This window comes from Callospermophilus lateralis, chromosome 16 (genome assembly GCF_048772815.1).
Source record: "Callospermophilus lateralis isolate mCalLat2 chromosome 16, mCalLat2.hap1, whole genome shotgun sequence".
NCBI lineage: Eukaryota > Metazoa > Chordata > Mammalia > Rodentia > Sciuridae > Callospermophilus > Callospermophilus lateralis.
In genome coordinates, this window is record NC_135320.1 from 49243003 (window position 1) to 49265156 (window position 22154).

Below are 22154 nucleotides of genomic sequence, written 5' to 3' on the forward strand. Positions count from 1 at the left end.
TCACAGACTTTTATGTGCAGATATATTCTGAGTAATTTGTCTGTAGTTTCCATATTTTGATAGTATAGAAGTTGAACAGTATTTCCTTGGTTGGAGGAAAACTATTTTTCTGCAGTCATGTGTTCTGAATCAGGGTTCTAAAGATACATATTTAACAGAGAATTCTAATTTCTCTGCCTCTTAAGCAAAGTATCCACCTTGGAAATATTTTCTAGATAAAAATTATCTAATAATTCACTAAAATTTTGCAATCCTGAATGCCAAACATAAAGCTCTCCTGTTTTGCTTCCTGCCATTCTGAGATTGCACAACAGGAGTACATCATGTGTACTACAGGTCAGGCACCATACTATATATTGTAGACCTGTCAATTCACTTAATACAGAAATGCCTAAGAGATATGTGTCATCTTCATTTTTACAGATAAGGAAACTGAGGCACAGTGAGATCATGACTTACCGAAAGTCACCAAAAAAGTGTGAAGAGGAACCGAGACTTCAAATCCTAATGATCTGCTGCTCAGAATTTGTACTTTTAAACTTAATGCTAGATTTCCTAAGGATTTAGATACCAATGGGAAATTTCATGATTTTATCATATGGCAAGCATAAAACTTGCCAGCGACAGCAAGTCAGTGGGAGTTGGGGGTGACTAGGGATTGAACCCAGGACCTCACACGTTCTAGCCAAGTGCTATATCCCCAGTCTTACAATCCTTTGTTATTGTCATTGTGAGACAGAATCTCACTAAGCTGCTAACATGGGCCTCCAACTAATGCTCCTCCTGCCTCAGCCTCTAGAATAGCTGGGATTACAAGCGTCAGCCACCATACCTGGCTCCTCCAACTAGAGCAATTTTAAAATACAAACTCCTCCGTGAATTCAACAAACTCCTGAATTGCTAAGTTTTTTTTTTTTAAACAAATAATCAGCTTGATTTTTCATCCCATTTCAACAACAACAACAACAACAAAACAAAACAAAACAAACAAACAAAAAACCCCACTATACTTCTTTCTTTGGCAAGAGCTAATCCTTACTGACACATTACATGAAAGTATTTTTTAAATTTACTTCCCTATTATCACATTTATACATTCAAAAATATTTATACATTCCAAAAGTAGAATAGATGCATTCATATTTCAGAGCTGTAATTCTCAGTCCCTAACAGTCTTAAACTCACCATTAAATTTATTTTTTAAAACTCTAATCATGTGGAAGTCTTCTTGAAAACAAAGGACAATGAACATAGATTCTAGAATAGTCCAAAGCCAGTTTAAAAAAAATTAAAGCAAGAGAGGGATATTAGTAGCATACTGAGAGAAAAAGGAATTGAAAAGACCTACAGAGGCCCAGACAAACACTTAGAGAATACATGAAAAGCTAACCAGCCGCAATCTATCCTTATAGATTACCAGGTAGTTACCACAGTGATTGAATCTATCAATTCTGATCACATTAACCTGGGTCTTTGGTAAAGTTTACAATGTAACTAAACAAATATACAAGTCACATTTTAAAAAAGAATAAATAAAAATTAGCTAATTCTGTTAAGAGTTGAATATTTAGAGTTTTCCCTGGACAGCCAATGAGGAATAATAAAAACAATCTATATTTACTATTCCAAGTGAAAATCTATTTTTTCTACTATTTCAAGTGAAAATCTATTTTTAAAGTTCCTTTAAGATTTCAGCTTGTATTTATTTAAAGAATGGGAATGACATTATGAGTTCAGTATGTTCTCAAGTGTTTAAAATTTTTTCAGAGGCTATTCACAATAGAGTTGTTATTTAATATCTGGGGGAAACTCCTAAAATTCAATTAGTGATAGATTAATCATGCTATTTTTCTAATCCCCCCTTACTGACTTAATGCTGCGGATGTATTTCAACAGTGAGAATGGGTCTGAGAATAAAACAACACATCAGTCATGGAAGTGACGTTCTCCTCTGTGCAGTCCCCAAATGCAATTTTAAAATGCTAAGAATGTGTGTATAACAAACATTCCCATGCTCCCAAGTTGGGGATGTAGGTTAGGCAATATTCTGAACCAAAGATTTCTTCTACAATATATTCTGAAGGTCTCATTTGAAGCCGGATGGTTTAAGAATTGAAAGAATTAGGCTAAAAGAAATATACAACCTAATCATAGCATAATGAGATCGACATGTATATAAAAGAACAACATATCCATAACTTTATCTTAAACATGTACCCCATTAAAAACTTTCCAGCAACAGAGATTTATTAACCAATAATCCCTAATGTTATCATCACATACTTCAATACATTCATCTCCAAAGCCTGAGAGAGAGAGAGAGCACTTTATGTAAATGACTGTATTCCTCCATTACAAACTACCTGTCCTCCTATTTACAGCCTCAACCCAGCTCCAGAAAATGAAGCTCAAGGGCCTCAAGTGTCAACTAGCAAGGACACACAGGAAAAACTGTGGGACGCCAGGACTGGAGCACTGTGTAGCTCTTAAGAGTTGTGATGGTTTCTTAAAAGGTAAGCAAGGGTTCTGTGTCCATAAGAACATGACTGTTTTTGTGGTTTCTAAACAAAACAGTGAAATACTTATAGCATTTAGATAATCTTAACTATGCAAATTTAAAGCCAAAGCAACGTCTTGGCTTTACCAAAACTGTGAATTCATTAAACATCACTAAAAGTAGTATAATTTGTGTACTCAGAAGGAGTAGGTTAAAAAACAAACAAACAAAAAAAACCCCCAAGCTTATTCTTTTGGTTCTATATATAACACAGAAACTGAATTTATCTCCCTGGAGAACATGGTGTACATCGGCATCATCAGAGTTTGTGTGTAGGAGTAGTGACTGTGTACAAAGTGGCTTATATTTGGTGGGTTAATAACAATTTAGGTATGATGTCAAATCAATTTTTGAATTTCTTCTTTTTCAGAGTCCAGTTTGTAAGACTCTACTGAGGTGGCTGTCCTGTGCCTGTAACAACATTTTCTTGCCTCTGTGTTCTACTAGACCCAAATATCCTCAAGGAAGAAATAAAGAATCTCTTTCCTTTATTATGGTGCCTGGTTCAAAGCCTAGTTCATAGTAAGCACTCAGTAAATATGTAATAGTACCATTAATGTGTGCCACACAGAAGGTCAAAGTGCACATTTTTACTGCTAAAATCTTATTTTTTAAGGCTCTCAATTTTTGCCTACATTAGATCGTATAAATAATATTATTTTCCTTGAGCAAATCTGTCGTGTTTAACTGATCTCTGTTCATAATAAGGAAATAAAAACAAGATGTTTATTATACTCTGCTCCAAATAGCTTTGTTTAGCCCAATAATGGCTCAAATCAAACTTAATTCTGTTTTCACTGCTTGCCTTAATACAGCCTGACAAATATCCTTTTGTCTTTAAAGTCTGCTTTAGAATAATACCTGTTGGGTAAATTAAGTGGCTAGGAATCTGCCTGTTGGGTAAATTAAGTAGCTAGGAATCTTCCTTAATTTAATACTTATTAGAGTAATAGGCATTCAGCACTCAGGAATTAGCAGAAATCCACAAACCTAAATGCAAAGTTAACTGTACTGGCTATGAATAATTTTAATAAAAATATAATGTGATCAAATAGCCAGATAATATAGCTCAAGCTTTTAATTCTTGATAATCAGCTATGGTGTCAATTATGTCAAAGACATGAGCTTAAATCTGCATGTGTACAATGAGGTTTTGTTTTGCAGCAAGGACTGAACTCTAACCTGAGTGAGCTACAGGTAGGGAGCTGGAGATGAGAGAATGAGGATCCACACAAATCATCCCCACTAAGTTTGTTCAAATGGTTCGCATACAATGGCCAGCAACATAAATGATGACATCTTACACTTCATTCAAGCAGAAGTTTGCAGGCCACTCCAAAATTCTAGTAGACTGCTTTCAATATCTTTGGGACTATATTCTATTTATAACCACAATAATCCCCAAACACCAATACTAAACATAGTTACGAACACTCAATTTCGAAGGCGTGATTATATTAATAATCCCATTACATAATGAATAAAACCATAATTAAGCAATCTAACTTATCTAGTCACAGGAAGAGAGCTACATATTTATCATCAACTTTCAAGTAGAATAGGTAAACTATATAGCTTCTAGGTTTCTCTGTCCAAGAGGGATTTTTGAGAGAAGTTTTTTCTTTTTTTTAATGCAAGATACAACCACAAAACAAGACTGTCTTAGAGACTGTATCTTGAATTAAAAATTAGAAAATACACATCCCTGTGTGCAGTGCTGTCAAACACTGCTGTGTAGTAGAAGAATTCCCAAGAGGCCTTGTTAGAGGAGTAGAAGCCATGGGCCCACTCTGTGAGATGGGGTTTCTGCAGGTTTTGAGGCAGGGTCCAAATAGCTATATTATGAAGGAGCATAAATTTTAATAGTGCAATAAAATTCTGGTTCAGTTTTGCAATTCTCTCATAAACCTGGGGTATCTCTTATTTTTGAAAAAAAAATGTTAAAAACAGCTAGTGGGTAATAGCATAAGAAATATTATTCAAGATTCTCATCTCAGTGACACACACCTATAATCCCAGGGGCTTGGGAGGCAGAGACAAGGAGGATCCTGAGTTCAAAGCCAGCCTCAGCAAAAGCAAGGTACTAAGCAACTCAGTGAGATCCTGTCTCTAAATAAAATATGAAATAGAACTGGAGATGTGCCTCAGTGGTCAAGTGCCCTGTGTCAAACCCGGGTACCTTCCCCCCACCCACATCCCACCAAAACTCAAGATTCTCATCTGAAGTAAAGATACCTAATGCCACTGGGTCAGGGTTGACAGGACTCTGCTGCCTGGAGTGGCTGCTGCTACTGCTGCCGCCTTTTTTCAAGTCCTCAGCATCACTGTACCGCCGGATCCAGTAATTCAATTCTTCCCGGTCCGCTTCCTGACATCGCCTTAGTACAGTGAGTGACCGCCTTGTTTTTTCTACCATGTCCATTATGCAGTTTAACAGCTACGCGAGAAACAGGGAGAAAGAGGTGAACATACAAATCACCACAGATTAAAGAATTTGGTGGGTAAGAAAACCAACTATTTCAGGATAATAAAAGATGAAATTGCATTCCTGAAGGATTTCAGTTTAGTATTTCTAATGGTCGGATCTGAAATTCCAACCCAACAGATGAGCATATTCAATGGAAAGAGAAGAAAAGCAAGAGGTGCGAATGTGAATCATGACAGTCATATTTACCTTCAAGGTGTTATAGCTAGTAAATCTACCTTTCCAGAAAAGTAAGCCAATCACCCTTTCAAAATAAAACAGTAGCCTGCTGGTCTTTTTCCAAGATCTAAATATTTCTCTTATGTGGCTTTCACATCAATTTGGAAATCAAATCCTGCATTCTACTCAAACATTTTCAGTCATTCTTTTTTTTTCAAGGAGATCAGGAAACACAATACCTTCAAAGCATTTTTAAGATTTTATCATATGACCTCTCTTCAGTTGTTCTCAAAACAGTTTTTTAACCTAAATGTTTACTGATGTCTTACATGGTCAAGATGTTTCCATTCTTCTGCCCATTCTCTGTCTGTTAGTCTGTGATCAATCATTTCTTCTTGACGTGTGCCATGCAACCCTACAAATAGAGAGAAAAAGGCTTAATTGCCCTAAAGCATTCAGTACCCAATCTGTATGCAATCCTGCACATAGCCAGGACCATGTAGGCGATCTCAAAGATGTTAAAACACTTTATTTTGATTGGAGACAAGAATTATACTTAGTCAGAATTACCCAACGGCGTCCTCATAAGAACGACAAAAATATTAGAACTCCAAGGAATTCTAGAGGTCATCTCATCAGAACCCTTTATTTTACACATGAGGAGGCAAGCTACATGATAACAAGTCTAGAGCTTCTTATTCATATGAGACTCCCTAAGTAAAAATACAAACATATTCTTAGCTCTTAATAAATACAAGAAATTGGGGCTGGGATGTAGTTAGGTTGTAGACAGTGTGGTTAGCATACACAGGCTCTGGATTTACTCCTCAGCACTAAATAAATAGAAAAAACATGAGTAGATATTAGGTGGTTTCAAAATATGGTTGGTCTGCATTAAAAAATAGACATTTTAACTCATTTTTTTATGATTTCCCAAAACAAACATAGCAAACCATTTTTTCATGTTTCAGCTATAGATGAATACAATCCTAATATATGTATCTTGCTGATAAAATTAGGCCTCAAAGAGAGTGTTTATATATATATAAATAAATAATTTCAATTTTCAAAAACATAAGATATAAAAATGAGATATTCTTTATCAAAAAAAATCAGCATGCCAGTTATACTTCAATAAATATCACATTCAAATTAAAAAATGAAAATCATAATTTGAAGTCCATGAGTATTAATGCTCTTTAGCACCACAGTTATGCAGCTATGAAAAAGTATCAGGTAAATATTTAACAAGTGCACTGATATTAATGAATGAGAGCAGTTAGGTAAGTTAGTCATTAGAATATGAACATGCATTTCCACATTTCTCCGTAAAAGGTCAGAATAGAAGACTGATGAGAGATGTCTAGAAACCTGGTGTTCCTCTCAAGCCTTCTCTGTGGAAAGTGCCCTTCACCCTCTACATCAAGGAAGGGCACTGGGCGATGTTATGCTTTCTGCTTTGAATGACCAAAACAATTCTTTTTGGTTGCTCTGCCTCACATTGTTAATCTGAACAGCAAATTAAGTCTGGCATGGTTTGGGCTTCTAGACATTGAGGCTCCTTCTCTGAGGTCCTGTCATTTAAGCCTTAAATGACAATAAAAAAGATATTGCATTCCACTTTTTGTGAAATCTAAGTGGTTAGAAATCTTTTCTTTCTGCTGACTTAAAGTGAAAAAAAAAAAGATGATTCACATGACTCTTTTCAGCCAACTACAAGATACAATTTCATCTACAACCCATGAAAGTGAACATTTATGATAGCTCTCTCAGGTTAAAAAATAATGAAAAATAAAAAGATATAAAAATACTATGCATCATTCTGTCCAAACAGAACATACTCAGAGATAAATTTTAAAAGTTAAAATTGTCAATGCCACCTATTGGCAAAACAAAAAATTGCAAATGTTTTACTAATTTGCTTATTAGAAAAGATATTGGGAGGGGGGAGAATAGTTATTGCTCTGTTTAGTGTCAATATTTCAAGTTGAAATGTTTGCAAATATGTAATTTTTGTTGACTTATTTGTTGCCTGTGTTTTGGGGGAAAAAACACTATTCCTACAATTAATCACCACAGAAAATAACCAGAGGGTGATGAAAATATAAATGTGACAGGAACTTTCAAGATGGTGGCATCTAAATGTTTGGCAATAAGAACCAAGACCTCCAGAGGCCTCAACATTTTCAAAAATTCTGCAAACTAAATCAATAATGATTCAAGCTCTAACACTCAGAACAATTAGTGAGCAATAGAAAGTTTGTGGTTAACAGATGTCTACTACGAGTCTTAGTAGTCTAAGCTTCATCTCATTCTTTTAAAACAGAAGAACGGTAGAAACATTGTTGTGCCCAAGTATTTACAGAAGAAATAAGGGCTTCATCTGGTACTCTCAAACTCTGAAGGTCATTTATTAGAATCAAATCTATGTAAGGAAAAAATATGACAACTGAAAACTAATTTCTTTACTTCATATACTTAAATATTCAACACCATACAAATTTTATTTGTGTTCATAATACCATAGGGATATACAAGAGTAAAATAGCTCATAATCATCAAAGAACACATTTTCTGTTTGTGGGCCACCTGGCAACAATGTTGTGTCTTAACTGGTTCCTATGTTTTAGAAGATTTTTAGCTAACTAGGCTAAAACCCAAAGCTTACTTACAAACTAATGCTGCTTACAAAATTACTTTATTAAAGGATTCAGTTGAGTATATGTCACTACATATAACACACATTTATAAATCGTATCAGACTAAATATACCTTTATGACAATTTTTATATTCTCAAAATGGCAGCCTGATGTAATGCCATAATTTGTTACTCATACATCAAGATTTTATTTTACATTAACACACACTAAACTCTGGCAGACTTTAGGGATGGTTAAGTAGCTGCACATATTTATAGAGATTAGCACTATTAGTTTTATAAGCTAATATAATTAAAAGGTAAGAAACATGGTCTGAAGAAAATCACATAAAACCAATGGATACAGATATAATTCATAAAGGGATATTTTACATTACTAGATGAAAACATAATCATTATACATAAGCATAATTACTTCCTTGCTGATTACTTTATAGTGCACTGTAACTAATAATTCACCAAATAGCATTTGCTGCCTAAGAAGTAGACCATTCTCTGGCACCTACAACAGTGCATTATCTCCTGAACTGGTCTCACAGTAACCTGATGATTCCACTGCTATTTAAACATGAGCAATCATATTTTCAGGCCTTAAGTCATCCATAAATGGTAAGGCTTCTGCATAGAAAGGGGTTGTAATCACATTTGGTTTTGAGGTCTCAGTCTAGACTGAGAGAAAGCATAACCACTTTTGAAAAGCCCTTCAGAAATAGTACCTGTGAGAACATTAGACAGATCGGCCATTAAGAAAGCACAAATTATCTGCTTAGCCATTTTTGTCTGACACACTAAATAAACATAGAAACTACTGTTGTGGGCAACCAGAATTACTAATTTACTATGTCACAACCAAAGCCTCAGTCATCTCATCCCCATCCTGGTTTCTAGACATTTGGAGGACTCTGGACAGGAAGGCAAAAATACTACCTTACAGCAGCCTAAAAACCTGGGTAGAAGCCTAACACAAACTTCTGCATTTCAGGCTATCTCTGCCTATGAAAAACAAAAATGAAAATAAAATCCTGTCACTATTATTCCAGCAGCGGGCAGCTGGCTGGCTTTTTCCCAGAGTTCTGTATCTTCAGCTCTGTTTTCTGATTTTCTACTTTGACTTCACCCTTTTTCTTTCTGGTATCCTGCCCACCAAATCTCCCATAGTCAGGAAAATTGGCCACCAACTAGTTATGAAGTAAAGGGAGTCCTGTTGGTGGGTGGTATGGTCACAGGAGATGGGGGAAAAAGAGGGAGATGGTTGTTGCTCTTAGTGAGATTCTGAAGGTTAGACATTGAAGGTGTCCCAGGAACAGCGTACTTACTACCTGATACCATCACCTCAACCGCCCATCATTTATCAAAACTTACCTTAGGCATCTTCCTTCTGATTTTTTGCAGCAGACATTTGCTCAATAAAAGGCAAGATCTCCTAAAGTTTTATATCCAATAATTTTATGAAGAGTAATGGACACAGGCAAGTAGGACACAAATTTTCCTAAACTCATTCATTCTGTATTCTGTTCTTTGATGCAAAATTGACAATACTAATTTTAATCACTGGCATTTTCTAGCAGAGAAAAGTACCAAGCATTCCTCACTTTCAAGTTAAGCCATAAACAGTGTGCCACCTCATATTTTGGAAATATGGAATATCATGGAGACTGTACAAGTCCAAATGAACTCAGACTATCTGAAACAAAAAATATATACAAAAGAAACTAATTTTAAAAAATATTTTTTAAAAAAACTCACTGCTGTTTGATTCTCAAACAGACTATATATGAAACCCCTCATAAAACAAGATTCAAGTTAAAAGTTCATTTTACTTTTGTTACCATAATTAAGGATTTTATTATTAAGTTTGACACCCTCCTCAAAAAACAAAAAGAAAATTAACCTGCTGCTTCAAGCATTTAAGAGTATACTAATAACACCAAGTTTTCTCATAAAGGGGACGAAATGAAGAAAGCAAAACTTTGCCCCTATAAGACTTCAAGCCTCAAACTCAGTTGAGAAGTAATGATGCAAGAACCTAAAGCATCCAAATGCCAAAAATGTGAATAGATCTTTCAGTCTTACCCATAGGTCTGTTTCTGTCCCTGAGGTCCCTGTGGCTGGGGTGTCGATAGGAGTCCCTGTAGTGGTGGGCAATGGCCATATCATCCAAACGGTAATGCTGAGGTGGAGGTGGGGTGGGGTGAGGCAGGCCATTTGGCTGGTAGGATAAGCCGTTATTTGGACTGTACCGCTGGCCTGGGCTAATAGTGCATGGTCGCTTGCTTGGATGTTCTGAGTGCAAAGGCTCTCTGTCAAAGCCATTTTCTTTGGTTCTGGGGGGCAAAAGAAAGAGAGTTTTGTTTCATTATATACTCAGAAACCAGCATAATTCAGATGCTCGTATCAAGCTTGTATCAACAGAATATTCCTTTACTGGCCAGAAGCTTTCAAAATTCAGCAGCTTCCCAGGAAACTTACAGGAATGCCCTGAAACCCACACTGAGGCCCAAATGATATGAGATTGAGCATAGGAGAAAATGTGTCACTTGTCATCAAATTAACAAACATTTTTCCAGCTGAAGCTCATGTGGTTAAGTCACAAATAAGAGGAAACCCAATCTCCTTTTTCTGCATTTTCATGCAAAAAAAAAAAGTGATTGATTTCTAACAAGCTACCCTAAGACAGACTGTAGCCAGTGACAATTCAGCAGGATATAAATCATCACTCTCTGGAAGAATGCAGCACACCTGTTCTACCCAGCGTCTGATTTTCATGTCAGAGAACACCTGAGAGCTGGGTTGTCCAATACAGTAGCCACATATGACCCTTTAAATTCAAATATTACCTAATTTTTAAATTATATAAAGCTTAAAATTCAATTCTTCCGTGGCAGTAGCACTTTTCAGATACTCAATAGCCTGCTGTGGCCATTGGCTACAGAACTGGACTGCAAAGACACAGAACTTTCTCATCATCATCAAGTCTATTGGAAAATGAGGATCCAACTGAGCTAACACGATGAGAAATGTAACATCTGGAATACCAACATTATTTTGTGTCACTAGCATGATCAGTCAACAGAGCTAGCTGTGACTAGGAGGAAGAACTAAATTGTTCCCCCTTTAAACGGAGGAAACACATGCCCAGAGAGTCTGTGTGTCCTGTCTGAGATTATCAGGTCTTAGAACAACAGCCTTCATCATGTGACCCACAGAACTTTGAACTTGGCTTTCAGAAGAAATACATTTCAAAAATGAGGCCTGATAACTAATCACTGCTGTTTGATTCTCAAACAAAAGTAGGGCTAAAAAAAAAAAATAAAAAAATAAAAAAAAAAAAAAAAAAAAAAACATTTTCTAAGGAATCTCTATTGCTTAGAGACTTACTCAATATATTTGATAAGACAGAAACAAGTTGCATCCAACTCTGACAGAATCACAACACCTGAGCTAAGGCTTCCCACAGCAGCTGGCTCTCCTCAGGAACCAGCAATTTATTCTTAGACCAGTGGCAGCATCTATGTTCCCAGAGAAATCTCCTAAGAATTCTTACCCATTCACAGTGGTAAGGCTGCAGATTTCCATGTGTCTCTTAGTTTTTTAAGTTGGTTAAACAATAGTTATAGAGGACTTAATACACTTTTTCTACTTTCCTGGCACTTAGTAAGAGCCTGATAATAACCAGAGAGGAACATCTAAGTAGAAACTGGATCAACAGTGGATATTATCAGGGGCAACAAGGGCTCTACAATGACTAAACCTCATGTTCCTTTAGGGTAGAGTCCCAGTGACAACTTGGATAGCCAGACTGAGAAGAACAAAAGGGTCAGAGACAGAAGGTGTAAGAACACAAAGAACTGAAAGAATGTCTGCAGAGTTGAATGTGGAATGAGCTCATGACTACTACAAGCTAGAGGAGGAGCACCAGCTAAAGACGGGAGACTAGCCCATACTGGAAATGACAGAAATCCATGGTCCCCCTGGGAATGGCAGCCAGCCATCTCAATGCTGCTCCCATCAAGCGCATGTCTGCACAAAAACATACTGACTCCGTACATATTGATCATTGGTATCAGACTAAAATATCCAGTATAGCTCAGACATTACCTAAATGTATTGCTTTAAAATAATTTCTAAAAGTGAAAGGAAACATTCTAGATATTGATTTATCTTCTAAGAGTACACCTATGTGATTTTAATCTGTATTTTTATCCTTTGCATTTCTGAAAAATACACTTTAACATTCAATGCATATTACCAGCATAAATCAGTTACAAAATACTGAAGACTATTAGTAGCTATGAACCTAATGCTAACACAGCACCTACCTTATGGCAGTATGGTGTAATGGAAAGAGCACTGGACTGGAAATCAAGAAATCTGAGATCTAGTCCTAGCTTGGCCACAACTACCTGTGTGACCTTGGACAAGTCACCTAAACTGTCTTTCATCTGTAAAATGAAAGGGTTGGACTAGATCAACAGTTTTCAAACTGTGTCACCTGAAGTGCTTAATGGGATTCTGCAGGCAATGAAGACCTTTTCCCCCAACTGATCAAAATTAAAGTATTCAAGGAACCCCCTTGTTATTAACTGTGTTAAACATTGGAGTCCCCTTGGGGTGGGGATGTGGCTCAAGCGGTAGTACGCTCGCCTGGCATGCGTACAGCCTGGGTTCGATCCTCAGCACCACATACAAACAAAGATGTTGTGTCCACCGAAAACTAAAAAAATAAATAAATATTAAAATTATCTCTCTCTCTCTCTTTAAAAAAAAAAAAAAATTGGAGTTCCCCCTAAGATTTCATTTTTAAAGGAAAAAGTCTGCTCTTAAAATCAAGTTTGAAAACCACCAGACTAGATGATTTCTGAGGTCCCTTCTAGTTATAAAACTTGACAATTCAATTTTTCTATATTATAATATTCTAATTATTCTATACAGTTTAATGTCATGGTTCTGTAGATCAAAACACACAGGGTTGATGGTTCGCTGGTCAAACCAAACAACATACAAATAAATTGTTCATAGCTTATTTTTGTGTGAAAATTAAATGTGTGTGTGTGTGTGTGTGTGTGTGTGTGTGTGTGTATATATATATATATATATATCCTCAAAATATCATTGTGTAGATCCTGTAGCATTTCTTTTTTTCCCCATGATTCTGGAGACTGAACCAGGGTTTTGCACATGCCAGGCAAGTGCTCTACCACTAAATGACATCCCTAGCCCTTTTTATTTTGAGACAGGGTTTTCTAAGTTGCCCTTACAAGGTCTGGCCTTGAATTTGTGATCCCCCTGCCTCAGCCTACCAAGTAGCTGAGATTACAGATAAGCACCTTCCCTGCTGCATTTCTGTATATGATACATCTTTGACCCATTTGTTTGAAACCAGCCCAACCTACAATATTTCCTCTTTTTTTTTTTTCAAGCAGAGCAACAACAACATAGAACACCAGAAGAATCCTGGTAACTTTCAAATGGTTAGATATTTACAGACCTTCAACCTCACATGAGCCCTCATTGGTGTTATTACTTAGATGACCTGATTATATGGGGATGGGGAGAGTTTCTTCACCTAACGCAAGGGAAGCAATGACCTGAGAGGCAGGGCTGGGCCCTGCGTCTGTCCCCTGATTTCTGCATATCCTTGCTGTCCTTTACTAGGTCTCCTCACTCCTGTCAGCTAGTGAAACAATAAGGCTCATCACTTACAGAGCAGTTACATTTTAACAGCAAAGCATGGAACCTTTTGTAGCCCAAAGAACTAAAGTTACAAAAGACTCCCTGTTGCTTCCTCCAATCACTCAAGACTAGCTTTTAGGCTAGCCCAAATCAAAGGCTGTTCATCCAGAATGGTGACTAGAACAGCTTAATTGCTATCTTCAGCTATCTACACCTTATTTACCTAGGCAAATTTTGCATTTGCATTTTAATTTGTTGCCCTTTCAAAGTGTACTAGGCAAAAATAAACACTTTCCATTGTTCCATAGGCATGTCCTTGAAATAACTCAAAACTCTACAAGGAAACCTGTCAGGTCTCATAGACACGTGGAACAAAGTTTTGGTTTGGTTTTAAATTTTACCTAAGTATATTCCTTTTTTGTACCAGGAGACATTTGCCTGAACATCATCTGAGCACTTCAACATTTAGCTTCTCTGTCAAGCACTTCTCTGTCAAGGTCTGACATCCTGAGCCCAGAGGGGACTCAGGACTCCGCTGCATGATCCCAGATTCCTTAATCTTCCAGCCTCGGTTTCGTACCTGGTACAATGCACACACTGGAAATAATAACTGTGGGGACAACTGAAGAGATAGCCTAACTTACACTTTATGCCATTGGAGGCTTTTCCTGACCCCAGTTTCTCAGTAATAGGATCTATAAACTGACCATTTACAAAAGAACATGAACATTTTTTATAAAACTCTACACACATTATTTAACAAGGCATGATTGGCTAGTGTGCACTGATACTCCCATAGTAACATGTATAATAAAATAGTATAACAGTCAAGGAAACAGGAAAGTAAGAAAAAAAGTCTCATAAATAGTCAACATAGTATGCAGAAAAAGAGGATAAATCTCCTAATGTCAGGAGAAGGTATAATCTTCTTTCTTCCCCTACATTAAGATTTTTTTTTTTTAATGTGGGGAAAATTCAATTATAAAGACTTTTCTAGGGGGAGGCGAAGTGGTATCTCAATAAACTTTAGAAAAGGAAAGAAGGGCAAATGCTAATCTTAGCCCTGTTGCAAATGAATATATTACGTGCCTTAGCTGCTCACTTGAGTCACAATGGGCATCTCAAAATGAGCATGTTTAACTTGGCCTTAACTCTCCCATGCATTCTGAGCCACCTTCCAAACCATCATCCAGGGAGAAAGTTGAAAGTCATTCTACAGTCTTCTCCAAATCCAACTCCTATCACTGATCTCTTAAGGACCTGTGGCAGGCCCCTCCTTTTGTTCCAGGAAACCTTGATCTTGATCAGTCACTGCTGCTTGCTGGACCCCAGCTGCTTGCTTGGACAGCCATGTTCTACCCAGGGCTCTTCAAAAGACAAGTAGCAGTGAGACACTGATCTAAAGTTCCTATGAGATCTAACATCCTGCCACACACTGAATCTTACTTTATTCTTTATTCTTAAATTTTAGAAGTCTACATCTAAATTCTAGGAGGTAATGGTTCTATTAAAGATCAAAGACATTAATGACTCAATAGCAAACCTGTTTCCCTTCCTTTTCTAATGCACACAGTTTGTCAAGGCTACAGAAGGACGAGACGGAGGTGGGGGGAATCACTCTTGTCATCATATTTGAAAACATAATTTAGTAAGAGGTCTCTTTAGAAACTGTTAGGAAATAGGTGAGTTTAAATAAGAATTTCACATAATTCGTTTTTCATGGTGTTGAATAATGTATCTGAAACAAAATAGATTACAAACTCCCCTGTCTCCTTAAAAAGAAAATCAAACCTAATTCTTCATGACAACCTGCAGTAGTTGCTGTGTTTTGCTATCACTCTGGAGGAAGGGGGACATTTAGACGGTTAAGAACAGAGAGCTGAATGCCACAGAACCATCACTACCTGGATAGCCAGATGGAGAGAGGTGCCTTTAATCTCTCTGTGGCTGAACAACCACTTCAGAGAGAACTTCCTGAGCTGCATGCTAATGTCTTCAGAAGTAAATAACTGGCAGGTGGATGTGGGCCACTCCAGACACACAGACACAATGCCTGGACCTTCACGGATTACAATGCACAGGTTCACAGATCCACCTGAGCCTTCTCTCCCACAGCGGGAAGATGGAATTTTTCTATCACGTGTCTCCTGATGCTGTCCATCTCCTCAATGGTTACACTCCCTGTTACTGGCTGTCCCCCTTGTGTTTCCTAATCTCTGTCACTGCTGAAATATTCCATTTCTTCTTCTCCTGCTATTTGGAAGTATGCTTTCTTTTTCTAATTCATCTGCACATTCAATTAGAGCCCTCCAGTGTTTTCTGGTCAGTGAATCCATCTTGGTATTGGGTTCCTGGGCCATTAACGGCTATTTTCATTATTGTATTTCGATTTTCTGTTTTCTTTTTTACGTGTGTGTGCGCGAGAGAGAGAGAGAGAGAGAGAGAGAGACAGACAGACAGACAGACAGAGGCAAATTTGAGGCAATCCTCAAATTTGCTATTCTGCAGCTTTAGCCTCTAGAGTCTCTGGGATTATAGGTATACTCTACCATGTCTAGCTCAAAGATGCATCTTTTAAAACCAAACAAGTAAATGAAGACTCTTGGGGGAAGAAGTCATTTGATGTACTACTGAAAATAACAGCATTAAATTTATCTTCAGGACTGGGGTTGTGGCTCAGCAGTAGAACACTTGCCTAGCATGTGCAAGGCCCTGGGTTTAATCCTCAGCACCACATTAAGATAAATTAAAATAAAGGTATTACGTCCAACTACAACTAGAAAATAAATTTTAAAAAATTATCTTGAATCATTTGTTTTTTCAAGTGGTGGGGGTATTTTATTTGTAGTGTTTTGCTTTATTTTGTTGTAGGTAACCACCATGTATAACCTACTAGCTTAAACTTCAGTGGGAATACAAAGATGAATGAGAAATGATCATTCCAACCCTCCATAGATTATGATTTAACACTAGACAAATTCTTTACCATAAAAATGAGTTAACTGGAGCTACAAGGATTCTATACATTTGTGTGGGATCTGTAGACTGAAGGTACCATATGAACAGTATGAACATGGTCTAGGAGAGCTCAGAGGGAGAAAGGATTACTCCGTAATGTATATTCAAAAGAGCCGGGGCTTTGCAGTTGTATGAAATTGCTGGTCGTGTGACCTTGGTGGGCCTACCTCTAAGACCTTCTGTTTTCATCTATAAAATGGGGGTTACGTTAGAGGTGCTTACAGGACTATAGAAAGAGTCTATATACAGGGTCTAACCCATGGTTGGCATTTGATAAATTAGTCAAAGCCTTTTGTTTCCTAGCTGGGACATGCAGAGGCTGTTGGCAGAGAATCATGGTTTAGGGTATTGGGTTGGCCTAGAGTTGGCCTGGTATATCCAGAGCACAGGTATTTGAGTTGGGAGCCTAGGATTAGAATCACTCAGGGTCTCTTTGAAGCCACATGACCTCAGACATTCAGCCTTCCTGAATCTACACCAATAGCACTGTCAGAAAATAAGTGTTATATATTAGTTCATAAAAAAAAAAAAAACATACAGGGCCTGGCACATCTATTGCCTGGTAAATAGTGACCATTCTTATAGGATTTATGACTAGGAACCTTCATTCACATGATGGCTATTGAGACAGTATGTAAAGCCAATGCTGACATAGGAGAAGCAGGAAAGAACAGAAACCATCAGTGGGCATACAGCTAAGACATGAAGAATATTCAGGAAGTAGAGACCTGGGGTGTAGAAAGAAGTAAGGTGCCAATTAAGGCTGAGACTGCAGAGCCTGGAAGACCTCTGCAATCACACTGTCTTTCTCACCATATAAATGTAACTGAATGCTATTTCACTAGACATCTCACAATTGATGTGACTAATATAAAAAATAATAATGACTACTTGGATAATCATGTATTTCTTGAAACTGAGGAATGCATAAAAGATGCAATGTAAAACAAAGTTGAAGATAGGATTCCTACATTTTCCTCATGGAATATTAAATGCAATAGATCATATAAATTTCATTCTCACTTGCATAGACAATTGACTGAACAATTTCTTATAAAATATACTTGTGTGTTCTTTTTAAAACAACATAATCACTGACACCCTGTTCATTTTACAGAAAAGGAGAAATGGACCACTCTGTTCAGTTGGTGAGTAATGCAATGATAATTTTTAGATATTCAAACAACACGGTTTCAAAATGACCGTCTTTGGCCCCTCAAACCTGTGGCATTTTCTAACTTACTCATTCAGGCAGGCAATCTAGCTCATTTTTGGATCGTCTATCATTAAAAGGATTTATAAAACCTCAGAATATTACGTGATGTCATTTACCCACTTGAGCAATTAAAGAAATGTGAGAAAGTAAGACAAAAAATCCACATTTCTTAGTTAAGTTTTCCTTATTTAAATTCTGCATATACAATAAAAAAAAAACACCACATTTGTGTAACGAGAAGATTTCAGCTATGTAAATATGCTCACTTTTTCAGGAGCAGTGGCACATGCCTATATCCCAGCAACTTGGGACGCTGAGGCAAGAAGATTGCAAATTCACAGACAGCCTCAGCAACTTAGCGAGACCTTAAGCAATTCAGTGAGACCCTGTCTCTACATAAAAAAATATGAAAAAAGAATGGGGATGTGGCTTGGTGGCTAAGCAGCCCTGGGTTCAATCCCTGGTACTACTACTACTGATAATAATATATTTTAAAAATATACATACACACATATGCATACACTGATTTGTCCACTAAGAAACTCTGCAACCCTAGACAAATTCTTGGGGCCTTCAGTTCCTCAAGTGTAAACAGGAGGAGTTGGCCTGGTATATCCACAAGATTCCTCCTACTTGACAAATCATGTAATTCTAAGGTACACGCAAGTCCTTCCAGAAAATGTTTAATTATTGGGGGAAGAAGAAATACAAATTAATCCAACTATGAGGCCTCTGTAATAAAAGCCTAGAGGTGTTAAACTGCAGTTGATATAAAGCAGTCCTATTAAAACAATAATGTATAAGAAAGGGATTAGCAGCATCTATCATTTGAGATTGTAGGGAGAAAAGGGAAAACAAATCATAACAACAAAAACAATGATACCAATACAAGAACAAAGATCATTTCATCTGGTTTCTTCAGCAAGAAAAATCCTGAGTCAGAAAAGTAGCAGAACAGGTGAGGACACAATACAAAAGGCAGATTATAACAAAAAGCTGCGATATCAATGCTGTGAGAAAGGATGGACAGCAGTTAACTAGAATAACTAGTATTGCTCTAAAACCTTACTATTTATTCACTCAGTCTCCATGAAATCAAGCACTAGATGTTCGCTTCCCTCCACAGTCCACAGGGAAGCCTCGTGTCTTTAGAAGCCATCACAGAGAGAGCAGGATTAAAACCAGTGCCCTTAGCAGGTCATGGTGGCGCCCACCTGTAATCCCAGAAACTCAAAAGACTGAGGCAGGAGGATCACAAATTCAAGGCCAGTCTCAAGCAATTTAGTGAGGCCCTAAGCAACTTAGTGAGATCCTGTCTTAAAATTAAAAATAAAAAGGGTTGGGGATGTGGCTCAGTGGTAAAGTTCCCCTGGGCTTAATCCCTTATTTAAAAAAAAAAAAAAAAAAAAAAAGAGTGCCCTTAATTTATAGTCATATTTGTGAAAGTGTTCACATCATATAACTTTTACATAGTGAGAAAAATACAAATCAGAATTCTCTTTCCTAATATTTGGGACAGGAAAAACAAAGTATGATTTTTAAGTGAAAATTGTCTTTTTCTAATTTGAGTTCCACAGTATTCTATCATAGACCAACATATTCAGTACAATTGTTTAGGAACTCTCCCCAGAGCTATTATTTTAAAGAAATTAGAGAACATTTTACTTTTGTATACAGGAAAAATAAAAGAAAAAGAGATTCCATAGACTTCCCTGGGCTATAAAATTTCTTTAAATAACAATAATGTTTTTAAAAATAAAAAAAAATATAACCTGTGTCAATAATATTTAAGGATGAGCAGTTCAATTTGCCAAAGCCCATCTCTGTAACACGTGATGGTTGTTTAGTACATTAACTCAGCAATTGTCACAGAATTTAAACCCCCAAAGTTGTAAACAAAATATAGAGCGCTCTTTTGTTCATGACATGTCATGAACAAATTACCAAAATGTGTTTTCTCCTCAGGTGTCAGTTTTTCCCTCTTTTAGTGACTGATGGCTCCCAGTGTTATTACAGAAACAGATTGATCTTTTTAATGAGCCAGTTTAATAGACTCCAAAATCTCACCGTGGCTGCTCATCCATGTCAGACCATATGCACCAACAAAACATTCAGTAAAACAAAAAAAAGCTCTGCTGTCAGACAGCTCCATACTCTATAAAATTTCATATAGTAGAGCTGGATATGCAGATAAACAGCCAGAGAAGAGGAAAATGCAGATGCAAACAAGATGCAGGAAATACATGCAAAAAGAAAATAAAGAAAAAGCCCAATACTGTAGAGGTCCATATTTTCTTGTCTCAGATCAAATTCCCACGAGATACAAATGTATTTACACAACAGTCTCATTATTCTTTCTAAGGAAAATTCTAAGGAAACCTCTTCGCCATCTTTCTATTATAACATATACTTCAGGGTTCCTTTTGAAAAGGGATGTTCCATCCAAAGATCAACCATATGAATTCTGACTACAGAAACTATCTGTGAATAACCAGAGAACAAGACAGAAGACTCCTTTAAGTCTTCAGCCTGACTAAATGAGCATGCTCTCGCTCTCTCTCTTTCTCTATCCCCACCCCTCTCTCTCTCACACACACACACACACCACACAGGGGGGTAGGGCAGAGGGGGAGAGAGAGAGTTAGAGAGAGATCAGAACAAGAATGCTCAGTGTCTGTGGAATTTAATATGAAGTTTTGATATCAAGGTTAACTGCTTAGAGCTTACCTCAGGATTGTCCCAGGAAAGTCAAAAGCCATGTTACATTCAAATAAAAATTGCTAGAAAAGAGCCAGTGGGAAAATGGCTGGGAATATAGAAAAAAATGAATGAACTAAAGTTTTTATATTCCATCTTACAGTTACTCAGTAGTTAGGAATTCTAGCTGAGGTCATGCCCACTTTGAATTTTGCTTCAAGGATTATCTTTATGTTTATCCTATCTAAATCTTTTTATTACACACTCCTTGCCCCCAAAATAAATTTCTTCTTCTCAATTTGCTATTCAGCTTCTCCCTAATTATTTTATCACGTTATCCTAGAAACATGGAGCTAAAATATCAATACCTGCACACAGCACTTATTTCCCACAAGGTTAATGGGCTCAGATTGGACAGGAATAGACACGTAAATCTATTCCTGAGCCACTTCTTCGTTCTCATCATTGTGTAGACATACCACACAGGTACCCGCATTAAGCAATTCCCTTTAAAAGCAAATGTACCAAATGCTCTTATTCCCTCTTAAATCTGACCAAGAAAATACAATTTTCAAAAAGAAAAAAGGAGTACCATGGGCAGGTCATATGAGGAACTGGATCTCCAATATTTCACTAATATTTAACCTTTTGCTTTAGAAATTTTAAACCATGAAGTCTTAGGCCAAAGAGGAGAAAAATTCCAGAGACTGTAGCTTAAAACTGCTTATCAGAGAATTATGTAATGACTACACTATAAACGGGTGGCTTTTAATAATATTCTGATTTGCACAGCAGCTAATACACTTAAGGGTAGCTAAGTCTGTCACAGACAGAGGTCTCTGGGCAGTTCCAAGGATCTTAATCTACTGTGAATCTGGAACATAACTAGGCCAGTGTCAACATCTCATAGGCTGTTGCACCATGTCTGATTAAATGCAGAAAAATAAGAAAAAAAAAATAGAGAAAAGAAACCCAGTGTATGACAAATCAAGTTGTAGAGTACAGTTTCATTTTAAGAGTCTCCACGTTTCACATATACTTTGCAAAACGCTGCTGAGACTTCGCATTCTTATATCATTGCTATTCCCCCAGAGATGAAGGCCAGCAGCGAAACTACAAAGAAACGTGTCCTTGTACCCCAGGTACGAGGACCAGGCTGTGATGGGCCCAGGGTCCTCCACCCTCTCACCTGTCTGGAGTTCGCCTCTTCCCGTTTTCGTTCACATCGAGAAGCAGCTCTGAGGAGTCAACAGGGGAGGTGGTGCTGGCATCCAGAAGCAGCTGTTCGTGCTGGGCGAGGTACTGGGCAGGGTTCTGTTTGGCCAGCCTTGCGCAGTGGAGGAGCTCGCGCTGCAGCAGGGGCAGGTTGGCCTGCAAGAGTGCGACAGGAGTGAGAAGGTGGACTGCGAGGCTGTTTCCGACCCGTCCACCTAGTCGCCTGCTGCTCAAACTCTGAAGCAGCGCAGGCAACACTATGTTATCAAATGCATGCCTCAGTTCAATGTCAGGGCCAACTCTAAGACAGGGCCTGGATTTACGTGTCACTTCACCTCCCTCCATTTCCTCATTGACAACACCAGCAGTGCGCTAATGATTTTTAAGGGCCCTTTATGGGGCAATATAAATTTTACAGCATGTGAGATTGCAGCTCCATCCATGAGTAACTTTTGTTTTCTCTAAGAAAGAAAG

General features: G+C 37.4%; 1 protein-coding gene across 5 annotated transcripts in view; it reads right to left on the minus strand.

Annotated features, from left to right (window-relative positions):
• Window positions 1-22154, minus strand: part of Runx1t1 (RUNX1 partner transcriptional co-repressor 1) — a 138400-nt gene that overhangs the window by 23624 nt on the left and 92622 nt on the right. For all 5 annotated transcript variants that reach the window (XR_013088909.1, XR_013088908.1, XM_076835680.1 and 2 more), the window contains 4 exons: window positions 21655-21836; window positions 9935-10185; window positions 5531-5616; window positions 4793-4994 (listed from right to left, as the gene is read on the minus strand). Coding sequence is in view for 3 of the 5 variants with exons in the window: in XM_076835680.1 (XP_076691795.1) it covers window positions 4793-4994; window positions 5531-5616; window positions 9935-10185; window positions 21655-21836 (721 nt within the window). In the remaining 2 variants the exon portion in view is untranslated. The remainder of the gene's footprint in view (window positions 1-4792; window positions 4995-5530; window positions 5617-9934; window positions 10186-21654; window positions 21837-22154) is intronic.